Source organism: Astatotilapia calliptera, chromosome 7 (genome assembly GCF_900246225.1).
Source record: "Astatotilapia calliptera chromosome 7, fAstCal1.2, whole genome shotgun sequence".
In the NCBI taxonomy this organism is placed as follows: Eukaryota; Metazoa; Chordata; class Actinopteri; order Cichliformes; family Cichlidae; genus Astatotilapia; species Astatotilapia calliptera.
In genome coordinates this window covers 5460504-5478694 of record NC_039308.1, presented here as the reverse complement: position 1 = coordinate 5478694, position 18191 = coordinate 5460504, and the positions used below count along the sequence as shown (strand labels likewise).

Genomic DNA, 18191 nt, shown 5'->3' with positions numbered 1-18191 from the left:
TGCCCACCTCTAACACTCACTGGAGTTATTTATGAGGAAAGCAGCACCAAAGCACCAAAACTTTACTTTAATATTGCCCAACACTAGAATTTTAATTCTCATGAATTTGCTGTATGATATTCATATGTCTTTAATTACCTCTGCAAAGGAAGTTATTTTATTTGGGCTGATTGGATGGAGTAAATTTAGATCCGGATCTGGATCTAGAGACTGGAAGTTTTGGAGGGTTTTTTTTTAAACTTTTGTTAGACAGGGCAAATAGTTCATGTTTATACTTTGAGCTGAATTATGCCCAAAACAAAAAACACACACACACACACACACAGGATGACCAACTAACAGTGAAGAAACCAAACTGCTGGCTCACATGGCAAACACTGGCACCAGGACAATGCCAAAGTTACCACAACAGTGTGCCAAGGTCTTACACCTCTAAAAGTGCCAAAAACTCACAGCAGCTTAATTTGATTGTGGATTATAAAACAGTTAAAGAGAAAAAGAGGAGAGTGCCCACAATGGTTCAGAGAACAATGAGCAACAAAGGGAAGTGATAACAGACAGGATATCCTGACAGTGCTAGTGCTGCTAGCACGTCACAGCAAAATACTGCCAGGACAAAGCATACAAGTACTCACAACAAAGCCCAAAAAGATGCCTCCTTGTAAAGATATTCATTCTGAATTTTTTAAGCTCAAGTTATTATATTCTAGACAAGCCTCCACACACCCTGTGAAGTGAAATGAGTTGGAGCTGTAGTTGGAAATGTGTCAAGTTCAGTGAAGTAATTCAGACCTGGAAATGAGTTCAGCTGGGATCTATGGATTAAACTAAAGTCATGTAAACCAAAGTTAAGACAAGGTGTGTTAAATAAAATTTACAAAATGCACAAGCACAGCTGAATAAGAGTTGAATTCAAAATTGACTTTGAAGCTGAGCTGAGCTGACTAAAGTGAGGAGCAAGTGGAGTAAGTATAGTTAGTTAGGTCAAGTCAGTTTTATTTGTAGCACAGTTAAAATGACAGGAGTGAACCCAACATGCTTCCCAGACAAAGACAAATCAAATAAAGACAAATAAAATCCAGCAATAGAAAAAAGACTAAATAAAAGAGCAGTAAGAAAATGTTCACAGTGGACTTCACAAAACCACAAGCCACCTCATGCTTCACACAGAGAAAAGTTGTGACCTAGAGGAAAGATCTGAGGCTGGGCTGAGTCCAGTGCAGTGAAAGGAAGTGGAAATATGCAGACCTTACTTAGCTATGCTAAGCTGAATTTAATAGAGCAGAAAGGAGAGGAGTGCAGAAAAATACAGTCAGGTAACCTGAGTTGTGATCATCAGAGTCCAATTAAGATGCCTCGGTGTCTCCTGGCATCTTTGGACTTATTTATAATTCTTATGTTGGACTAATCTTCACAAAATGTGATTTTATTCACTGAAAGTAGATCTCAGTGTTAATTCATCAGCAAATTATGCTCGCTGGAAGTATTTCTGTGTGGCTGTAAACACAGAAAAAAGGAGGAAGCATCTGGCTTTCTGAGGACATGTGCATTTTGCACACATTATGTACACAAACACACACACACAGTTTTTTCAATAACTATTCTTTCTGCCTGCAGGGACAGCAGTCAGAGTTTTGATTAGAGCAGCGGTTGCTATCGTGTTGTTGATCCAACAGGAACCCAGTTTTCATGACCCACTCACCTACTACGTGACATCATGACTCTTCTCCTTTATATGCATGTGTGTGTGTGTGTATGTGTGAGAGAGAAAACAGCTCTTGTAGTAATGAGTTTCCCAGGTTGAGAGCTGATTATGTTTTTCCTGAGGAGGGTCATTTGTCGGCATGCTGACGTCCAAGCTGGAGTAGCACCTGCTACCTCTGCCCTTAATCTGAAAACGTGATCATGAATTGGCCATCACGTTTTCAGTAAGAGCAAACATTTTCTGTTTGACTGTTTTCATCTTGCCCATGTATTAATCTCCCTCAGTATAGCTCTGATTTACTGCTGTTCTGGTTGAACCTGTCTGTAACGGTACTACAGCTGGTAGAGACAAAAAGATTTAACTGCTAGAATCTGGAAACTGCTTAACCTCTGCCTCTGCTTAACCTCTGCCATCTCCTGGGCCTCCTCCCGGTGGGACATGCCCAAAACACCTCACCCAGGAGGCACCCAGGAGGCATCCTTGTCAGATGCCCGAACCACCTCAGCTGGCTCCTTTCGATGTGGAGGAGCAACGGCTCTACTCTGAGCCCCTCCCGGATGGCCGGACTTCTCACCCTATCTCTAAGGGAGAGGCCAGCCACCCTTCGGATGAAAGCTCATTTCCGCCACTTATATCTCGTTCTTTCGGTTACTACCCACAGCTCGTAGGCATAGGTGAGGGTAGGGACATAGACCGACCAGTAACTTGAGAGCTTCACTTTTACACTCAGCTCTCTCTTCACCAAAGTCCACTGCGGCCGCAGCACCAATCCGTCTGTTGATCTCCGGCTCCCTTCTCCCATCACTCGCGAACAAGACCTCGAGATACTTGAACTCCTCCACTTGGGGCAGGAACTCATCCCGACCCTGAGTGGGTACTCCACCCTTTTCCGGCTGAGAACCATGGCCTCCGATTTGAAGGTGCTGACCTCATCCCCACTGCTTCACACTCGGCTGCGAACCGTTCCAGTGAGAGCTGGAGGCCATCACCCAATGAAGCCAACAGAACCACATCATCCATGAAAAGCAGAGATGAGATTCTGAGGCCACCGAAGTGAAAGCCCTCCGCCACTTGGCTGTGCCTAGAAATCCTGTCCATAAAAATTATGAACAGAAATCCCTGCATCATGTTAGTCACTATTTTAGTGGTTTGGAGCTTTGTAGAAGGTCTTTATTACAATGCCTCTTTCCTACCTCCACCCTGTTTGTGTTTATTTACTGTGTGGCATACAAGTGAGTGAATCAGCCCTTCTTACCCCCCCTAATAGCACTGCTCCCCTTCTGTCTACAGTGCAATGTCGGCATAACTAAAACCTAAAACACTGATGTTCTGGGACCCCACTGGTGATAGAGTAATTACTATAGGTGTGGTCCAGCTTCTATCAGCATGCATCATTTTCTCTACAGTAAACACACACACACACACGCGCGCACACACACGCGCGCACACACACAGGGTATGTTAACTTCTGTTTTCCCATTAAGAAGCTGATAAAGACAAATCAATAACGGTCTCTGCTTTGCTTCTGGGCTTCATATTTTAGAAATAAAAAGATCTTTGTAGAGTAGGAAGAATGATGTATTTACAAAGATACTTGGTAAAATGTACAGCAAACTCAGGGATCATTTTTAAGACCACATTTGACTGCTAAAGAGATTGAGTCTATCCATGTTTAGAGCAGGGATAGCCAATCAGAGGCAAGGACTTTCTCTGACGCTCACTTTGAACTTCAGCCGGTGGTTATGACTAAATCCATTAACTCACTACCATGGGGAATTTGATATTTGTATTAGTAGTAGCTGTATCTAATAAACTGGTGAGTGTATGAAGGTCAGTCCTATGCGAAGCAAAAGGGTTTTTTTGGTGAAGCCAATATAATACAATTAAAAATAATAATTGCAGTGAGATACATAAATATATAAAGGCATCTCTGACTATTGAAGGCATCTGTCTTCATTTAATGTCACTGAAGTCAAAGTATGGGGTGGAAACTGTCAGTTTTAAAATCTTGACTTCACTGAGGGCGTTTGAGGAAAGACAAAATTGGAATCCAGGGTAAGCATTTCAGTCATTTCACTGGCAGGTTTGGTTCACTTTGAGAGAATCAACAGAATTCAAAATGTTAAACTGCTCAACCCAACTTTAATATGACTAATTAAGTTAAAGCAACAAATTCAGACCTTCAATTAACACATACGAGTTGTCATACAAGTAATTCCTGAAGATGTTGTATTAAATATATTTGCATATTTGTATCAATATATGGGTTCTAGAGTTTAAGCCATCCCACAGACTGAACTCCGGTTCGCTGCACACAGGAGCGTGCCTGCTGATGCACGCTTATAATTGGCTGAGACAAAGATGCATTCGCAGCTGATTGGCTCAAAGTTTGCGGCTTCTGTTTTTTCAGGAGGCTGAGCAGCAGCGTGATAAAAGAGCAGCCTGTGAGCGCACGCTGTAAAAGGCGTCAGGACAGGACGGTAGAGAGCAGTCAGCAACCAGAAGACTCCCTCACTTCTCCTCCCACACAAAGAACATCAGAAGAGCTACAAGAAGCCATGCTCACCGCTTGCTTGGAGGTCCTGGGCTTGGCGCTGTGCGTCACGGGCTCTCTGCTGGCGATGGTCGCCTGCGGGCTGCCCATGTGGAGGGTGAGCGCCTTCATCGATTCCAACATCCTGGTGGCTCAGACCCTCTGGGAGGGACTGTGGATGTCCTGCGTGGTGCAGAGTACCGGCCAGATGCAGTGCAAAGTGCATGACTCCATGCTGGCTCTCGAGCAGGATCATCAGACGGCGCGCGCCCTGACGGTCATCTCCGCAGTCCTGGGGATCGTCGCCCTAGCGGTCACGGTGGCCGGAGCGCAGTGCACCAACTGCATCAGGGATGAGACGATAAAGGCGAGAGTGGTTCACGCCGGGGGAGTGATCTACATCATCAGCGGACTCTTCGTGCTCGTCCCGCTCTGCTGGATGGCCCATCGCATCATACTGGACTTCAACAACCCCAACATCCCTTCCTCCAAGAAGAGAGAGATCGGAGCGGCAATCTATGTGGGCTGGGCGGCCGCCGCGCTGCTGCTGCTCGGCGGGACCCTGCTGTGCTGCTCCTTCTCCCAGACGGTCAGGGGCGCAAATCCCATGAAATACACTCCGACCAAGACGATCGCAGTGAACGGGGAGTTCAACAAGAACCTGTATGTGTAAACTAGAAGACATTGTATACAGGACACTTTGATTTGTAGCAGTTTTGCTATTTTGAATCTCTGAAAGATGCGGTGCCTCTATACATACTCATGTGACGTACTGAGGGCGCTCATTTGACGCTTAATGCAGCTGTAACTGTAACTCCGGAGCACGATCGTGTCACATATGTGAGTTACTGCTCTGAATATTGTGTAGTATTTTTCCAATAGCGGAAGTAGTCAGCAGTTCACTCCTGAGAAACGCGTTTAGGATTGAAAAGATGTTGAATGTGTTGCCAGGAACTTTTAATAACCATGTGGCTGCTGAGGCCGAATGTTGAGCCTCGGCCTCTGAACGGCTTCAGTGTAAATATGTTTTCCTCTTCCTCTCTCAGTCAGTGGACTTATTTCGATGTTTGTGAGAATTCGCAGGGTTGGCAATAATTCAAACCCTGCGCACCCAGGCTCTAATCAAGGGGACAGTTTGCATTTCTCCTTATGCCTTCAGGTATTTTTTAGAGTACTTTTTCTAATAAAGAAGAAAAAACACTTGTGTGCCTTTACTATTTATATCTCAGTCAATCAATCACTACGCATTTGCCTGCTGTTATCAAAAAATCGTGAGGAAAATATATGAACTATTTCAGTTGTAGAAAATTCTAAGGTCCGTTTTGTAAGTGGCTGTGATTTAAAAGCAAATTAAAACCTTTCATAATAAAGTGATTAAAATAATGTGACAAAACAAGTGCTTCCGATTTCTGTCCAAAACAAGAGTGATGAAGAGAAATGAAGCTGAACTAGGACCAGGATGTGTGTTCGTGTAATACCACTTTGGAACACAAGATGGTGCAACAGTTTTCTCCCCCACCTAACTACACTCAGTATGTTTTATAAGAATATTTGCTAGCTATTCTAATTTTATCCCGTAGAGAAAACACACTGAAAGAGCTAACAGATGATGAGGCATTGAAGAAAAATCCAATACAAGGTGTTGCTTCCTTTTCAGGGGGACAAGAGAACCCAAAGCACACAAGCAAACTACCCTCCACAGCACAAGAGAGCCACCACACCCTCTCACTGAAGCACTCACAGTTTCAGGGCTTTAATGTCTTTTGTTTCCCATTTGGACCAACAAACCAATCCAGAATCTTGAGTATAGCAAAGCCAACCTTTTCCGTCACAGAGCAGCCTAACCCGGGATGGGATGTTTACTGGCTGTTGGTTTAGGCATCTCAGTGGGTGCTTTAAAAAGATCTAGACTGTTGCTGTTACTGTACTAACATGATGGTCCACACTCTCTGATATTACCATGAGCTTCACTTCTTTTATAAAGGTCTTCTGGCCTTCTGGTACATTCATAAAGTAGGTGTGACAGTGTCATCAGCAGGTTTGTCTGTAAAGGAAACTAAAAATAGAAAAACAATGGCAAATAATCAGATTCCTGGTTCTTGCACCCTAACAGAGTGGTACATGGGAGAGCCATTTGAACAGTGCACCCAGCACATCATTAGGGTCTGTGCAATCAAAAGGGTGCAACTCCAGCCACAGGAAGCTTGGCCTAGATCTGGGAGAGTGGAGCAATTAGTGCCCTCATGTGCATAAACAGAAAAGGAAAACATGCACACAAACACCATCAGGACAACAACCCCGCACAGCACACACACAGCACACACACACACAGTATGTGGCCAATCGCACGAACATTTCCCCTCTGACTGAGATTCCAAGCAAGTGGAACAACAACTTCCACTTTTCAAAAAGAAGCCTGTTTTTGGTTTTAGTGTTGCTTAAAGAGAAAGCAGCCAAACCCAGTACACTGTAAATACTACATGTGTGTTTAGACAACAAAGTCTAGAAGATCAATGGTGCAAACTTGGAGTTAGCTCAGAACTTTAAAAAAAACCAAACCCCTGACAACTGAATGCAATTACCTGAAAAAGTCTTAAAGGTTCTGTTTTTAAAAGAACCTGAAAAAAGAACTATTTGATTAAACACGTCTAAGCACATTAAAGCCAGAATTCTATCCAAATGATATAAAAGCTAGAAATGACAAGGCAAGAACACTATTCTCCTGCATTCCCAGTGCTTCCAACCATACATCATTCTAAAACATGGATAACACTGGGACTAAGCTCAGCACAATCAACATGTTGCCACGGATCTACTAATTATTCAGTGTTCGGAAAGCATTCACGATAGCCCAAGAGAGCAAAGACAGTCATGAATGTTTTGCATGTTTATATGGACTGTATATAAAAGATGGAGCCGTCTTCTTTGTCTTCGAGCTGCTCCCTTCAGCGGTTGCCACAGCAGATCATCTGTCTCCATCTCATGCTGTCCCTAGCACGTCCTCCATCACTACTGTGACTTCATTTATTAGTTTCATAGGCCTGTCGTAAAGAAACAGGGACACTGTGCTCCATGATAACTTCTAGATCACAATTATGACTGACTTCAAACTTTAATATGAGTAATTTAAAAACTGAAACCGTCTGCGATCCAACTCTTTTTTGAGCTATGAAGCTTCAATTTTAAAGTTGGACATGCTAACATGAGAGTCTGTGGGGACTGACTCACTTTTAGGGTGGACGTTTTTGGCAGTAGTTGCAGTTTTGTACCCTTGGTACCAACTGAGCATCATGTAAACCCCAGAGCCGACCGGAGCATTGTTGCTGACGTCTTTTATGTGATGGGACATAATTTCCAGTTTTCATTCACTCACAGATCATTTTTATGGCATCAGCAATTCTTTATTATCAACATCTGCACACTATGTGTTACGATAAAATATGTACAAGCCACTGAGGCACAGGAGGTATGTGAGGCAGATATACAGGATTTTATTACACAACCTCTAACATTCACACATAAATCAAAAAAGTGACCTCCTTCAACCCTTTATCTTGAAAAAACTGTAGTCGGCAAGTGGGAGTTCGCTGATCTTGTGTCTGTGATTATAGTGCAGTGATTGATGACTCAATCAGTAATTAATGAGCCACAGATGAAGGCACTCTGTCGCCCACTGGTGGCTTAACCTCCTCATAGGAGGCCAAAGAAAAGAGTCATTTGTCCTCCAGTTCATGTATGACACCCCATCAAAGGTGGGTAATATTCATGATCCCAGAGGGTTTCGTTACACAGTGTTTGCTCATAGCACCAACCCACACTGACAAGCCCAATAGTAACTAATGACAATAAACGTCGTCATGTATGGGGAGAGAAATGTGTCTCAAAAGGGTTCCAAACACGTACAATACACATAATACGTGCTGGGTGTGTTCAAAAAGTACCTTCCTTTTCCTATTCCCAACCTCTCTTCCTTCCTACTACTTTTCCTTTTTTTAAAGGTAGGAAAATTGCTATGGACTCAGGAAAAGTGAAGCTTGGTGAGCTGAGAATTGGAACAGCCTTTCGCTTGTTTCTCCTCATCAGTGTGACGACGAATGTCCGCTATGTTGAAACTGCAATATGCAGAGGATAGATTACAAAATGCGCACCTTACATGGCCACAATGTGTTCAAACACTGTTGTTTATGGAGGTCGAATAAACCAGAACAGCCTGTGAAAAATATCCCACGATTACAAAGGTTGGCAATTTCAAGGAGGAGGAAGATTTAGTGCCAGACTAATATCTACAGCAAACGAAAGCCTTCTTCACGCGTAAAAAATCTGCTGGGTTTAATAAAGAGACTCTGTGTCTGTTTGTGACTGACAGTTGTAAACAGGAGAATTTTTGTGGCCGGTCATACGGTAGATGTATTTGTATGAATTTCAAATCCAAATTCAAATTTAAATTTCGAATTTGAATTTGTTGTGTATTTGTATGAATTTGACATTCAGCAGAATTTTTAATCGAGTCACACAAATGTGAATGAAAAAGTCTGTGACATATAAAAATACCAGTATGTCACAGCTACTTCACACACATGGCACAGCAATACAGTGACGGCTGTTTTCAAAGAGGCTCTCGTATTAAACATGAGGTCACACTGGATTATTCTGGTCGCTAGGCCTCTCCATGCTCTAAGCAGAATGCTGCTTTTCACTGAAGTGAACTGGCTGCATCTTTGTATAGAAATTACAGCGGTTCACCCTGCGACGCCTATAAAATAGAATGCATCTTATTTTCTTATATTTTCCTGCTGCGATCCAGTGGAACTTGTTTCCTCCTCCATGTTTGGGCTTATTTGATTGCCTTTAATTGTTTTAATGAACAGTCATATGGAAGCAATAAAGGAAGCATGGAAGCTCCTTTCCTTAGTATTTGTATTATTATGTATATGATCTTAGTGTTATGACCACCACACAGATACTTCTGGGTCACATCTCTCAGTGAAGAACCTTTATAAGCAAAATACTTTTGGAACACACTCTCCCTTTCTTCATTTCACCAATTATTTTGTAATTTTTAGTCTTTTGCAATTTTCATACTTTTATTTGCATTTGTAAACCACTCTACAATGCCACATTTCCTCTCCTGAAATTTGAAGCTCAAAGTTTTCTACTATATTTCAGGTCTGTTTGAGATTTGATGCTTCTTAGCGTGGATTCTCCAAGTCTCTGGAACTGCATTCATATCCAAAAGAGAGCCCCAGTTGTTTTTTGACTGTGGTGGGGAGTGCTGTCCTTTAGCAGCTTTGATGAGGTTCTCTGTGGTGGTTCATATCCTAAAATCACTTAGGAAGAAGATCTACTTTTATCATTGGATACGAGTGTGTTTTCAGCCTTCTTTTAAATGTGGGTGAACTGACGCTTAGGTCAGGCTAGGTGGGCAGATTAGTAGATTTGAACTGGTTCCCGTTTTTCCTCCAGCCATGACGGCATAAAATAACCTGAAAAGTGTCATCTCCAATCTAACTGGCGTCAAAGTTGTTTCAAAGCTGTCAAGTAAGATGAGAAAGGCCTCTTTGTCTTAAAGGATGAGGTGGAGTCTGAGCTGACTGATCACACATCAGAGGTAGACAGACAGCGATAGCAGTCCATTTATAACTGGTATTCTTTCAGCAGCTGGCCAGCGATCACCAGTCTCTGGATCTCGCTGGTGCCTTCGTAGATCTCCGTGATGCGGGCGTCACGGTAGTGCCTCTCAGCAGGCATGTCTGTCACGTAACCCATCCCACCCAGAACTTGGATCGCCTGATTTGAAGTGCAAAAAGAATATACGACGATAAGAAGAAGGGTCTGTATGTGTTCATTTCTTGACTCTGCATTACAACCGCTTTGTTACCTGGTGTGAGCAGAAAGTTGCAGCTTCAGACGCTGCTAGTTTGGCCATTGCAGCTTCCTGCAGGAGAAGAAGAGCCAAAAGTGATGTCTGATATTCTCTATCAAATGCAAACCTTAACTCAGAGGTGACGGTACCTTAGTGAATGCTTTCTTTGAGTCTCGAAGAAGCGCAGCCTTCCAGGTGAGCAGCCGAGCGCCCTCTATTGCCACAGCCATGTCTGCCAGTTTGAACTACATGAATTAAAAGCATCAAGAAAACTACATTCAGCACAACACTGCCAAGCACCATATATACTGCCCTGCAGTGAATGGGAGGAAGGTATACAGCACATACGCACACACGCTACTTTATTAGCTACGCCTTGCTAGAAACTAGATGGACCAGTCTAACCCTGCAATCTGACTGCAGCAGCAGAATACTGTACTGAAGCCGTTTCTAATTTCGCCCTGAATTTGTTTTCAATTCAGTTCAAATTAGTATTATTTCTATAGCTCCAATTAACAACAGTTGCCTCAAAACCCTGGAAGATTTCTTTGTGTAAGCAACCAAACCTTCGTCTGACTTATATTAGCTAATCCTAGCTTACTTGCTAACCCAAATGATTCACTAGCTACCCAGCATCACAAGCAAATAAATGCCCATCTAGTCCTTGTGTAGCGTTTGTGTGTATGCACTAAATTCAGGAGATACTCCAAAATCATACCTTTAATATGCTAAATGCACAAATCTCCTTAATACAATAAATCAATTATCTAACAAAACAAAGCTCAAGTCATTTAGGAACAATTCCAACTCCCCTCTAAAGACTTGTATAGATATTTTCAAATAAGACACCACATCCTGAACCATAAAGAATGAGATATGAATCATAAAGCTCCGAACAACAGCTTTCTCATATATAAAAAAGGCTTATAAATGAGCCCCCACCATCCACAACACAGTGGAAACAGAGACCGATACATTAGATGAGAAATGGAGCATCTAAAGTTGATGAGTCCAACCTGGTCTTCCAGTATAAATATACTTCTGGCTTTACTTTGAATATCTTAAAATAAAAAGCTTTGTGTTTTTAGCTTCCTGTCAGAGGAAACGTGACATCAAGGCTTCCCGTGAACTCGAATAAATGTTCTTTCAGAGACAACTGCTACATGCTAAAATCAGGGCTTTGTGTGGAAATGTGTCCCAAGATAAACTTCTCAACATCCTGGCAAGCAACAGAAGTGAACATCACTTAGAAAGGTTTTAAATACAGTAAAATAACAGTTGTTATAACTCTCCTGTTACCTGAATGGCTTGCAGCTTGCCAATGGGAGCTCCAAATGCAGTTCGTCTGTGTGCGTAATCAGCAGCACATTCCAGAGAAGCCTGAGCGATACCGAGAGCCTGAGCTGCAATGCCGATCCGCCCGCTGTCCAGCGTTTGCTGTGCAACACAAAGATGGGAGGTTACGGTTACTTTCCCCCCCTGTATAAAATGGGAAAACTGTAACAATGCACACAATTCTGAAAGAGCCAAGAGAGAAAAGCCTTCACCTTGATTTATATTAAACCATGTCAAGGAACCATGTCCAAATATACAATGGTCTCCAATGATCCATCAAGTATTTTCAATAATTCGATTATAAAGAAAAAAAAAAATTCTTGTTTCGATGCTGTGTTTAATGCACGTCTCTGTACGCGCCACTTTCATCATGGAAATGCGAATGCAAGCATTTCACCCACACCCAATATTTTTCATATTTAAAAATATAAAAATTAAATACCATCATAACATCTTGCTTTCAGTGGCACAAAAACTTTCCAAACACAGGGCAAACTCCAGAATGTTGATATGCTTTATGCCTTATTTTAGATTACATATTTACCTTATTTTATTTGGCTTTGACACTACTTGAGAGCATGTATATATTTTTGCATTTAAGAAAAGGTTTTCTCTAAAAAAATTAAATAAATAAATAACATTTAACATTGCGGAAAAAACCACAAAGGGTTTGTTTTTTGACAAATGAATCAGATGAGGAATGAAACAAAAAACATCTCTAAAATGGAAATCAATGACCAGTTTGTTTTGAAAGACCTGTATTTTTTCTCTTTTGAATATTTATCATTGCTGATTAATAAGGCAAAAGTATTTCTTATCCAATTACTCCATTCATAGATCGATTACTCAATTACTAAAATATTTGATAGCTGCAGCCCTGTATTGAATGGTTTTTGCTCAAATCTGAATACATTACAATGTAACTTAAAAAACACTGATGTGGCTTCAGTCAGTATTTTGCTGCTAACATTAGTGAGTAAGTAGACCAACTTTTGCCATCTACCCATGCTGTGTAAGTGGGTAAGCTAACATTAACTAACAGTAGCCAGGAAATTTCAGGTATTTTCTAATAAAGCCTGTCCTTCATTTCCTGTTGTTACAGGACAATGAACCCATCTTGTTTGCAAACATGATTCACAGCAAACACATGTTAGTGGAAATACAAGCTAGCAGTAACTTAGCTACACAACATACATATGGTATGTCAAGTCCAAATAAACTTTGTTCTCACTGTAATGACAGCATATACACAAACAAGTCTCCCAGTTGTTATATGCGCGTGTTATGTGCTACTAGGCAGGAGAAAAAGAGGAAGACCCAAAATGGAGTCACGAGTAAGATTGAATAAAATGACTGAATGAAATTCTAAAAATGCAAAGTCTGCCTCCACCAGCCTTTCACATAAAAAAAGCATCATTATCTGTTTCATTACATCTCTACAAAGAAAATATCCAGAGCTAACCATGGCGATTTTGAATCCTGATCCACGTGGGCCCAGCATGTATCCCAGTGGTATCCTGCAGTCCTCCAGGATAATATTAGCAGTGGATGAGGCCCTGATGCCCAATTTGTCTTCCTTTTTCCCCAGAGAAAGCCCTGGGTGTGGCATGGGGACAAGGAAAGCACTGATTCCCTACAGAATAGAAACAGCATTCCCCATCATTACAGGTGTACATCATCTCTGCGGTGAGAACGTGGAAATGTGCTGCGTCATGCCTTGTGTTTCAGTGTCTTGTCTGTGGTGGCAAAGACAATGGCAGCAGAGGCATCCCAGCTGTTGGTGATCCAAGCTTTGGTTCCGTTCACCACCCACTCATCTCCCTCCTGATGTGCTGTGGTGGAGGCTGCACCCGCATCACTGCCATTGCCTGGAATTTTAATTCAATTACTTTAGTTTGATGAAAGAAAGAAAAATGTGTGCTAAAATGTGTCCAGACAACCCTTAAACATATATCACATCCACATATATTAGCGGCTGTTGTTGTGAATTGGTGTTATACAAATAAAATTGAACTGAATGAACTGAGTATATACAATATATACATACAGTGGCTTGCATAAGTATTCGGCCCCCTTGAACTTTCCCACATTTTGTCACATTACAGCCACAAACAAGAATCAATTTTATTGGAATTCCACGTGAAAGACCAACACAAAGTGGTGCACACGTGAGAAGTGGAAGGAAAATCATACATGATTCCAAACATTTTTTACAAATGAATAACTGAAAAGTGGGGTGTGAGTAATTATTCAGCCCCCTGAGTCAATACTTTGTAGAACCAGCTTTTGCTGCAGTTACAGCTGTCAGTCTTTTAGGGTCTGTCTCTACCAGCTTTGCACATCTAGAGACTGAAATCTTTGCCCATTCTTCTTTGCAAAACAGCTCCAGCTCAGTCAGATTACAGCAGGGGTGTCAAACTCAAATACACAGTGGGCCAAAATTCAAAACTGGAACAAAGTCGCGGGCTAACATTAATATTTATTTAAAAATAATAATAATAATAATAATAATCTTCCTCCAGATATAAAAATGAATCTTTTCTTATGGACTCCAACAAGTTTTGCTGAAAAACTGAATTTGGAACAAGCAAAGCTTAATACTAAAAATATATATATATTAGCTGTATAATACCAGTAGGCCAGCTCTAATAGTAATTTGGTATGGCTTCGCGGGCCAAATGTAATTAGGGCCAGAGTTTGACACCTATGGATTAGATGGACAGCGTTTGTAAACAGCAGTTTTCAGATCTTGCCACATATTCTCGATTGGATTTAGATCTGGACTTTGACTGGGCTGTTTTTCTTCTACTACACGACTCAAAATTAAAGCAGACTTTTGTGTCAGACAGGTCGCATTTACCTGGCTCACTGAGGGCAAAGCAGCCCACCTTCTCTCCTGTGGTGAACGGCTGGATCCACTGCTTTTTCTGCTCTTCTGTACCAAACTTTAGTATCGGTCCAATGTACAGAGACTATAGGCCAAATAACACAGAACAGGCAGCAATCAGAAGACAAACACAGCCATGTTCACGCTCGGCTCTCTTTGCTGACAGATTGTACTCACATTGTTAACAGAGACCACGACTCCGGTGCTGGCACAGCCTCTACTGATTTCTTCCATAGCCAGACTGTACGCCAGGTAGTCCATCCCAGCTCCACCCAGCTCCTCTGGTACTTCCATGGCCATCACACCCATTGCCCCCAGTTCTTGAATCTGGACGGCCAAAAGAATATTTACAGCTATGCATTCACCAAAGCACTGAATCTCTATTACTATCTCGCACTATTATTCTTCTTCATTATTCCAAAGTTCTTCCACTTCTCAGTTTTATAATGATTTTAAAAGTTGTGTATTTCATGAACTTCCTGGTCCCAGTGCAGCCTACTCACAGTCTAAGAACCAGGACAGATGGATATTAAAGATGAACTCAGAAACTTTCAGGATTCGAGAAAAAATGTTGGTATCTTTAGACACAAACTTATGATGAACTACACATTTTGCCTGATAATAGTCACTGTGCAGCTTTGTGCGGGTACCTGTTTAGCGGGGTAAACATGCTCTTTGTCTAGTCTGGCAGCGATGGGGGACAGCTCTCTGTCAGCGTAGTCTCTGCAGGTCTGTCTGAGTATCTGATGAGTTTCTGGTAACTCTGCGAGCTGAGACAGGCTTCGACAACCAGTGAAAAACGAGCTGAGAGCTGAGGAAGAGAAGAAGAAAAAGGTTTTGAATACTCAATAAATCAACTTTATCAATATTTAGTCATGCTTGTGGTGTGTGCTATAGGTGACAGCATCATCCGACTAGCCACTTGGATTCAGACTGAAAACCCTCAAAAGCTGTTAAGCCATTCAGCAGTCAGTTAATAAATTACTTCATAGTGAGTGTAGAAACCATCATGATCCCCAGAGGATGAACCCTGCTAACTTTGAAGGACATTCAGGGCCAGCAGCAGTTACATAAGCACGTTTTCCAAAAGCCATGTGACCCTTTAATTAATTGGTTTGATGGTAAGACTTAATAATGAGCCCCAGCTGCAGCTTCAAACATACCCTGGGCGAGCCAGATGTGACATGTTATTATTACAAGTGTAATGATTCATAAAGTTCAGTTTTCTTGCTATGCTATTACGTGAACTGTCAGGACAAAGGACAGCTGAAAGTGCAAAGCTCATTAACTACACTGACATTTCATCAGTGCTATGATGCATTAACAGTGCTTGTTGTAGCAGACTCTCAATAACACAGCTCTGGAAACATTGCAGTCCTAACTGCCTGAAAAAGAGCTCAAACATGCCCATATTATGAAGAAGGTATCTTACCGCCACATCAAATTCCATCTGTTCAATTAAATTTTATTTAATGCATCAGAATTTGGTGGAAATCTTGTCCAAAAAAAAAAAAAAAAAAAAAAAAAAAAAAAAAAAAAAGCTAGGATGGGATTATATTTCCACTGTTTCGAATCCCCTCTTTTTTCCTGTGAACTCAGGAGAGCAGATGCTGGACCTTTGTCCATTTCTTGTCTGACAGAGGATTCTAGCTGCTCAGTAGTCCTGGGTCTACTTTGTCCCATTTCTGGTTTCATGTTCACATCCAGATGTTTTTAGTTGGTGAAAGGCTGAACTCCAGGGAGGACATGCTGTTGGAATAGATGCAGGATGTGGTTCAGCATCATCTTCTGTGTTTAAGACCTGTGCAGCAGCTGCCAGTTCCACAAGCACTTTTGATAAAAGGCTTCTTCTCTGCATTTGGACAGCACAGTGAGCCGTGTTCACAGACAGCAATTTCTGGAAGTCTTCTTGGGCCATGCATTGATTTCCATCACAGAATCATACTCTGTTTTAATGCAGTGCTGTGAACAGGGTGGACACCAGTGTCAGGGATTTGTGACAGAAGGATGGTTGGGAGACAGTGGCACTGACACAAAGATAGGACACTCATCTAAAGATGTTCAAATCTTCATTGTGAGTGAGCAGGATGGACAAGCTTAGAAAAGAGGACATCAGAGGGACCGTACAGGTTGAGCAATGTGGAGATAAAGTTAAAGAGGTAAGGCTGAGATGGTTTTCGACATGCGTATAATGAATTCATTGGACAGAGGATGTTGAAGAAGGAGCCGCGAGGCAGGAGGAAAAGAGGAATTTCTCAGGGGGGGATTGTAGTGAAGGAGGACATGCAGAGGGTTGGTCTGATAGAGGAGGATTCTGGAACAGGGTGAGACGTAGGCAGACGATCCACTGTGGCGACCCCTACAGCGAGCAGCCGGAAGAAGAAGACAGGACACCGGCTCACCAGTAAACGTCACGTTATTTAGGTAAAAGGTCGAGCTCACCATCGCATGTTTGACACTTCTAAAAATCCTGACAGAAAGAAATCTCTCTCACTCAGACTCTGATAACACAGAAGTTCCTCTCGAAAATGGAGTCGGTGCTGTTAGAGTTATTGATCACAGCTAGACGACAAACTTGTAACCCTTTTAGCCGAGGAGCTAACAGTAACAAACATGCTTACCACTAAGATACGTCGCCTTTTATATCAGTTATTCAAAGCTGGCAGACGTGTGGATTTTTACTGCCATATATAGTGTCATATATAGTGTTCAATGATGGAAACATATGCTTGGCATAACATAAACGTGTGACCAGTGGTTATGTGTTGGGCTAAGCTAACTTGGTGTGATATTGCCGTTCGTGCACAGCTAACATTAGAGAAATATCGTGTTCTAGTGACAGGTAAATTTTCTTCTGAAAGTCCTTCATTGTTCGGTCTTTTCTTTCATAATGTTCCTACCTCTTCTTGCTTTGAAAAGTGCAGCCATGTTACCGTCCTCTCTGCTCGAAGCACAGCCCTCGAGTTCAACAGCACTGTTATGAAGCCCACTGCTGCATTCACGTACTGTCGGATACTATTATTACTATTGCGGGGGAAGCACTAAACCCCTTTTACTTCTTCTTCTTCGTCGTCGTCGTTTTTTTTTGGCGATTGGCAAACAACGATGTGGTGCATTACCGCCACCAAGTGCCTTGGAGTGTGGACAAAAATTCGCTCATACCAAATAATCAAAAAATAAATAAAAATGAAAATAAACAAAATTCAAAAATTGCCTTCCATATAAATTGGTCTGTTTTAGAAACTGAAATAAAGCAATAAAACTTTCACAACTGGAGTTCCTTTGCAATAAATTCTTTCTATCTAGCTTGTTTTTCCCCAGGATTTGGAATTAGTTGGCTTCTTCCTTCCTGATAATTTTGACAGTGCAACAGACCATGTTCAGTGGTTTCAGTAATTCCACAGTGACTACATTTCCCTGTTTGATGTTTCCCTATAATGAATAGTGAGCTGTTTAACCCAGCGTGTCCAAATCTGAATCGAGATATAATTGTCTCTTCTCTCCTGGTTCTCCCTGTGCTTCTCATGTTCCCTGTCTCCCTCCTCCTCTCACTGCTGTTGCCATCTTTCCCTCATTTTCTGTTTTACATGCTCTTCATTTCAGCTTTACTAATACTGATATTTAAATCAACTGGATCTCCTTTAGCAGCCTTCTTTGCAATTTTATCTGTCACCTCATTGCCAATAACACCATAATGTGCTGGTATCCATACGAATTTAATTGTCAGTCCCATCATATTTAATCTCAATTAAAATGTCTGGTATTTCTACACCAATATATCATTAATCATTCTCTCTATTATTTAGCATATTTTAGAAGTCAGTGCTATTGGTCTATAATTATCTGGTTTTGTTTCATCTTTCCCTGG

The 18191-nt window shown here is 41.7% G+C and overlaps 2 protein-coding genes across 2 annotated transcripts; one reads left to right on the top strand and one right to left on the bottom strand.

Annotated features, from left to right (window-relative positions):
• Positions 1 to 4143: 4143 nt before the first annotated feature.
• Positions 4144 to 5621, top strand: cldn5b (claudin 5b). Its single transcript, XM_026172672.1, has one exon. It carries the CDS (start codon positions 4264 to 4266, stop codon positions 4909 to 4911), a length of 648 nt encoding a protein of 215 aa, XP_026028457.1. The 5' UTR covers positions 4144 to 4263; the 3' UTR covers positions 4912 to 5621.
• A 1993-nt stretch (positions 5622 to 7614) lies between these two features.
• acads (acyl-CoA dehydrogenase short chain) lies at positions 7615 to 17386 on the bottom strand. Its single transcript, XM_026172668.1, has 10 exons — positions 17224 to 17386; positions 14974 to 15134; positions 14501 to 14650; positions 14297 to 14408; positions 13153 to 13304; positions 12899 to 13069; positions 11401 to 11538; positions 10251 to 10346; positions 10117 to 10173; positions 7615 to 10025 (listed from the first exon to the last, which is right to left on the bottom strand). The coding sequence occupies exons 1-10, from the start codon at positions 17249 to 17251 to the stop codon at positions 9873 to 9875; spliced, it is 1218 nt and encodes a 405-aa protein (XP_026028453.1). The 5' UTR covers positions 17252 to 17386; the 3' UTR covers positions 7615 to 9872.
• Between the last annotated feature and the right edge of the window lie 805 nt (positions 17387 to 18191).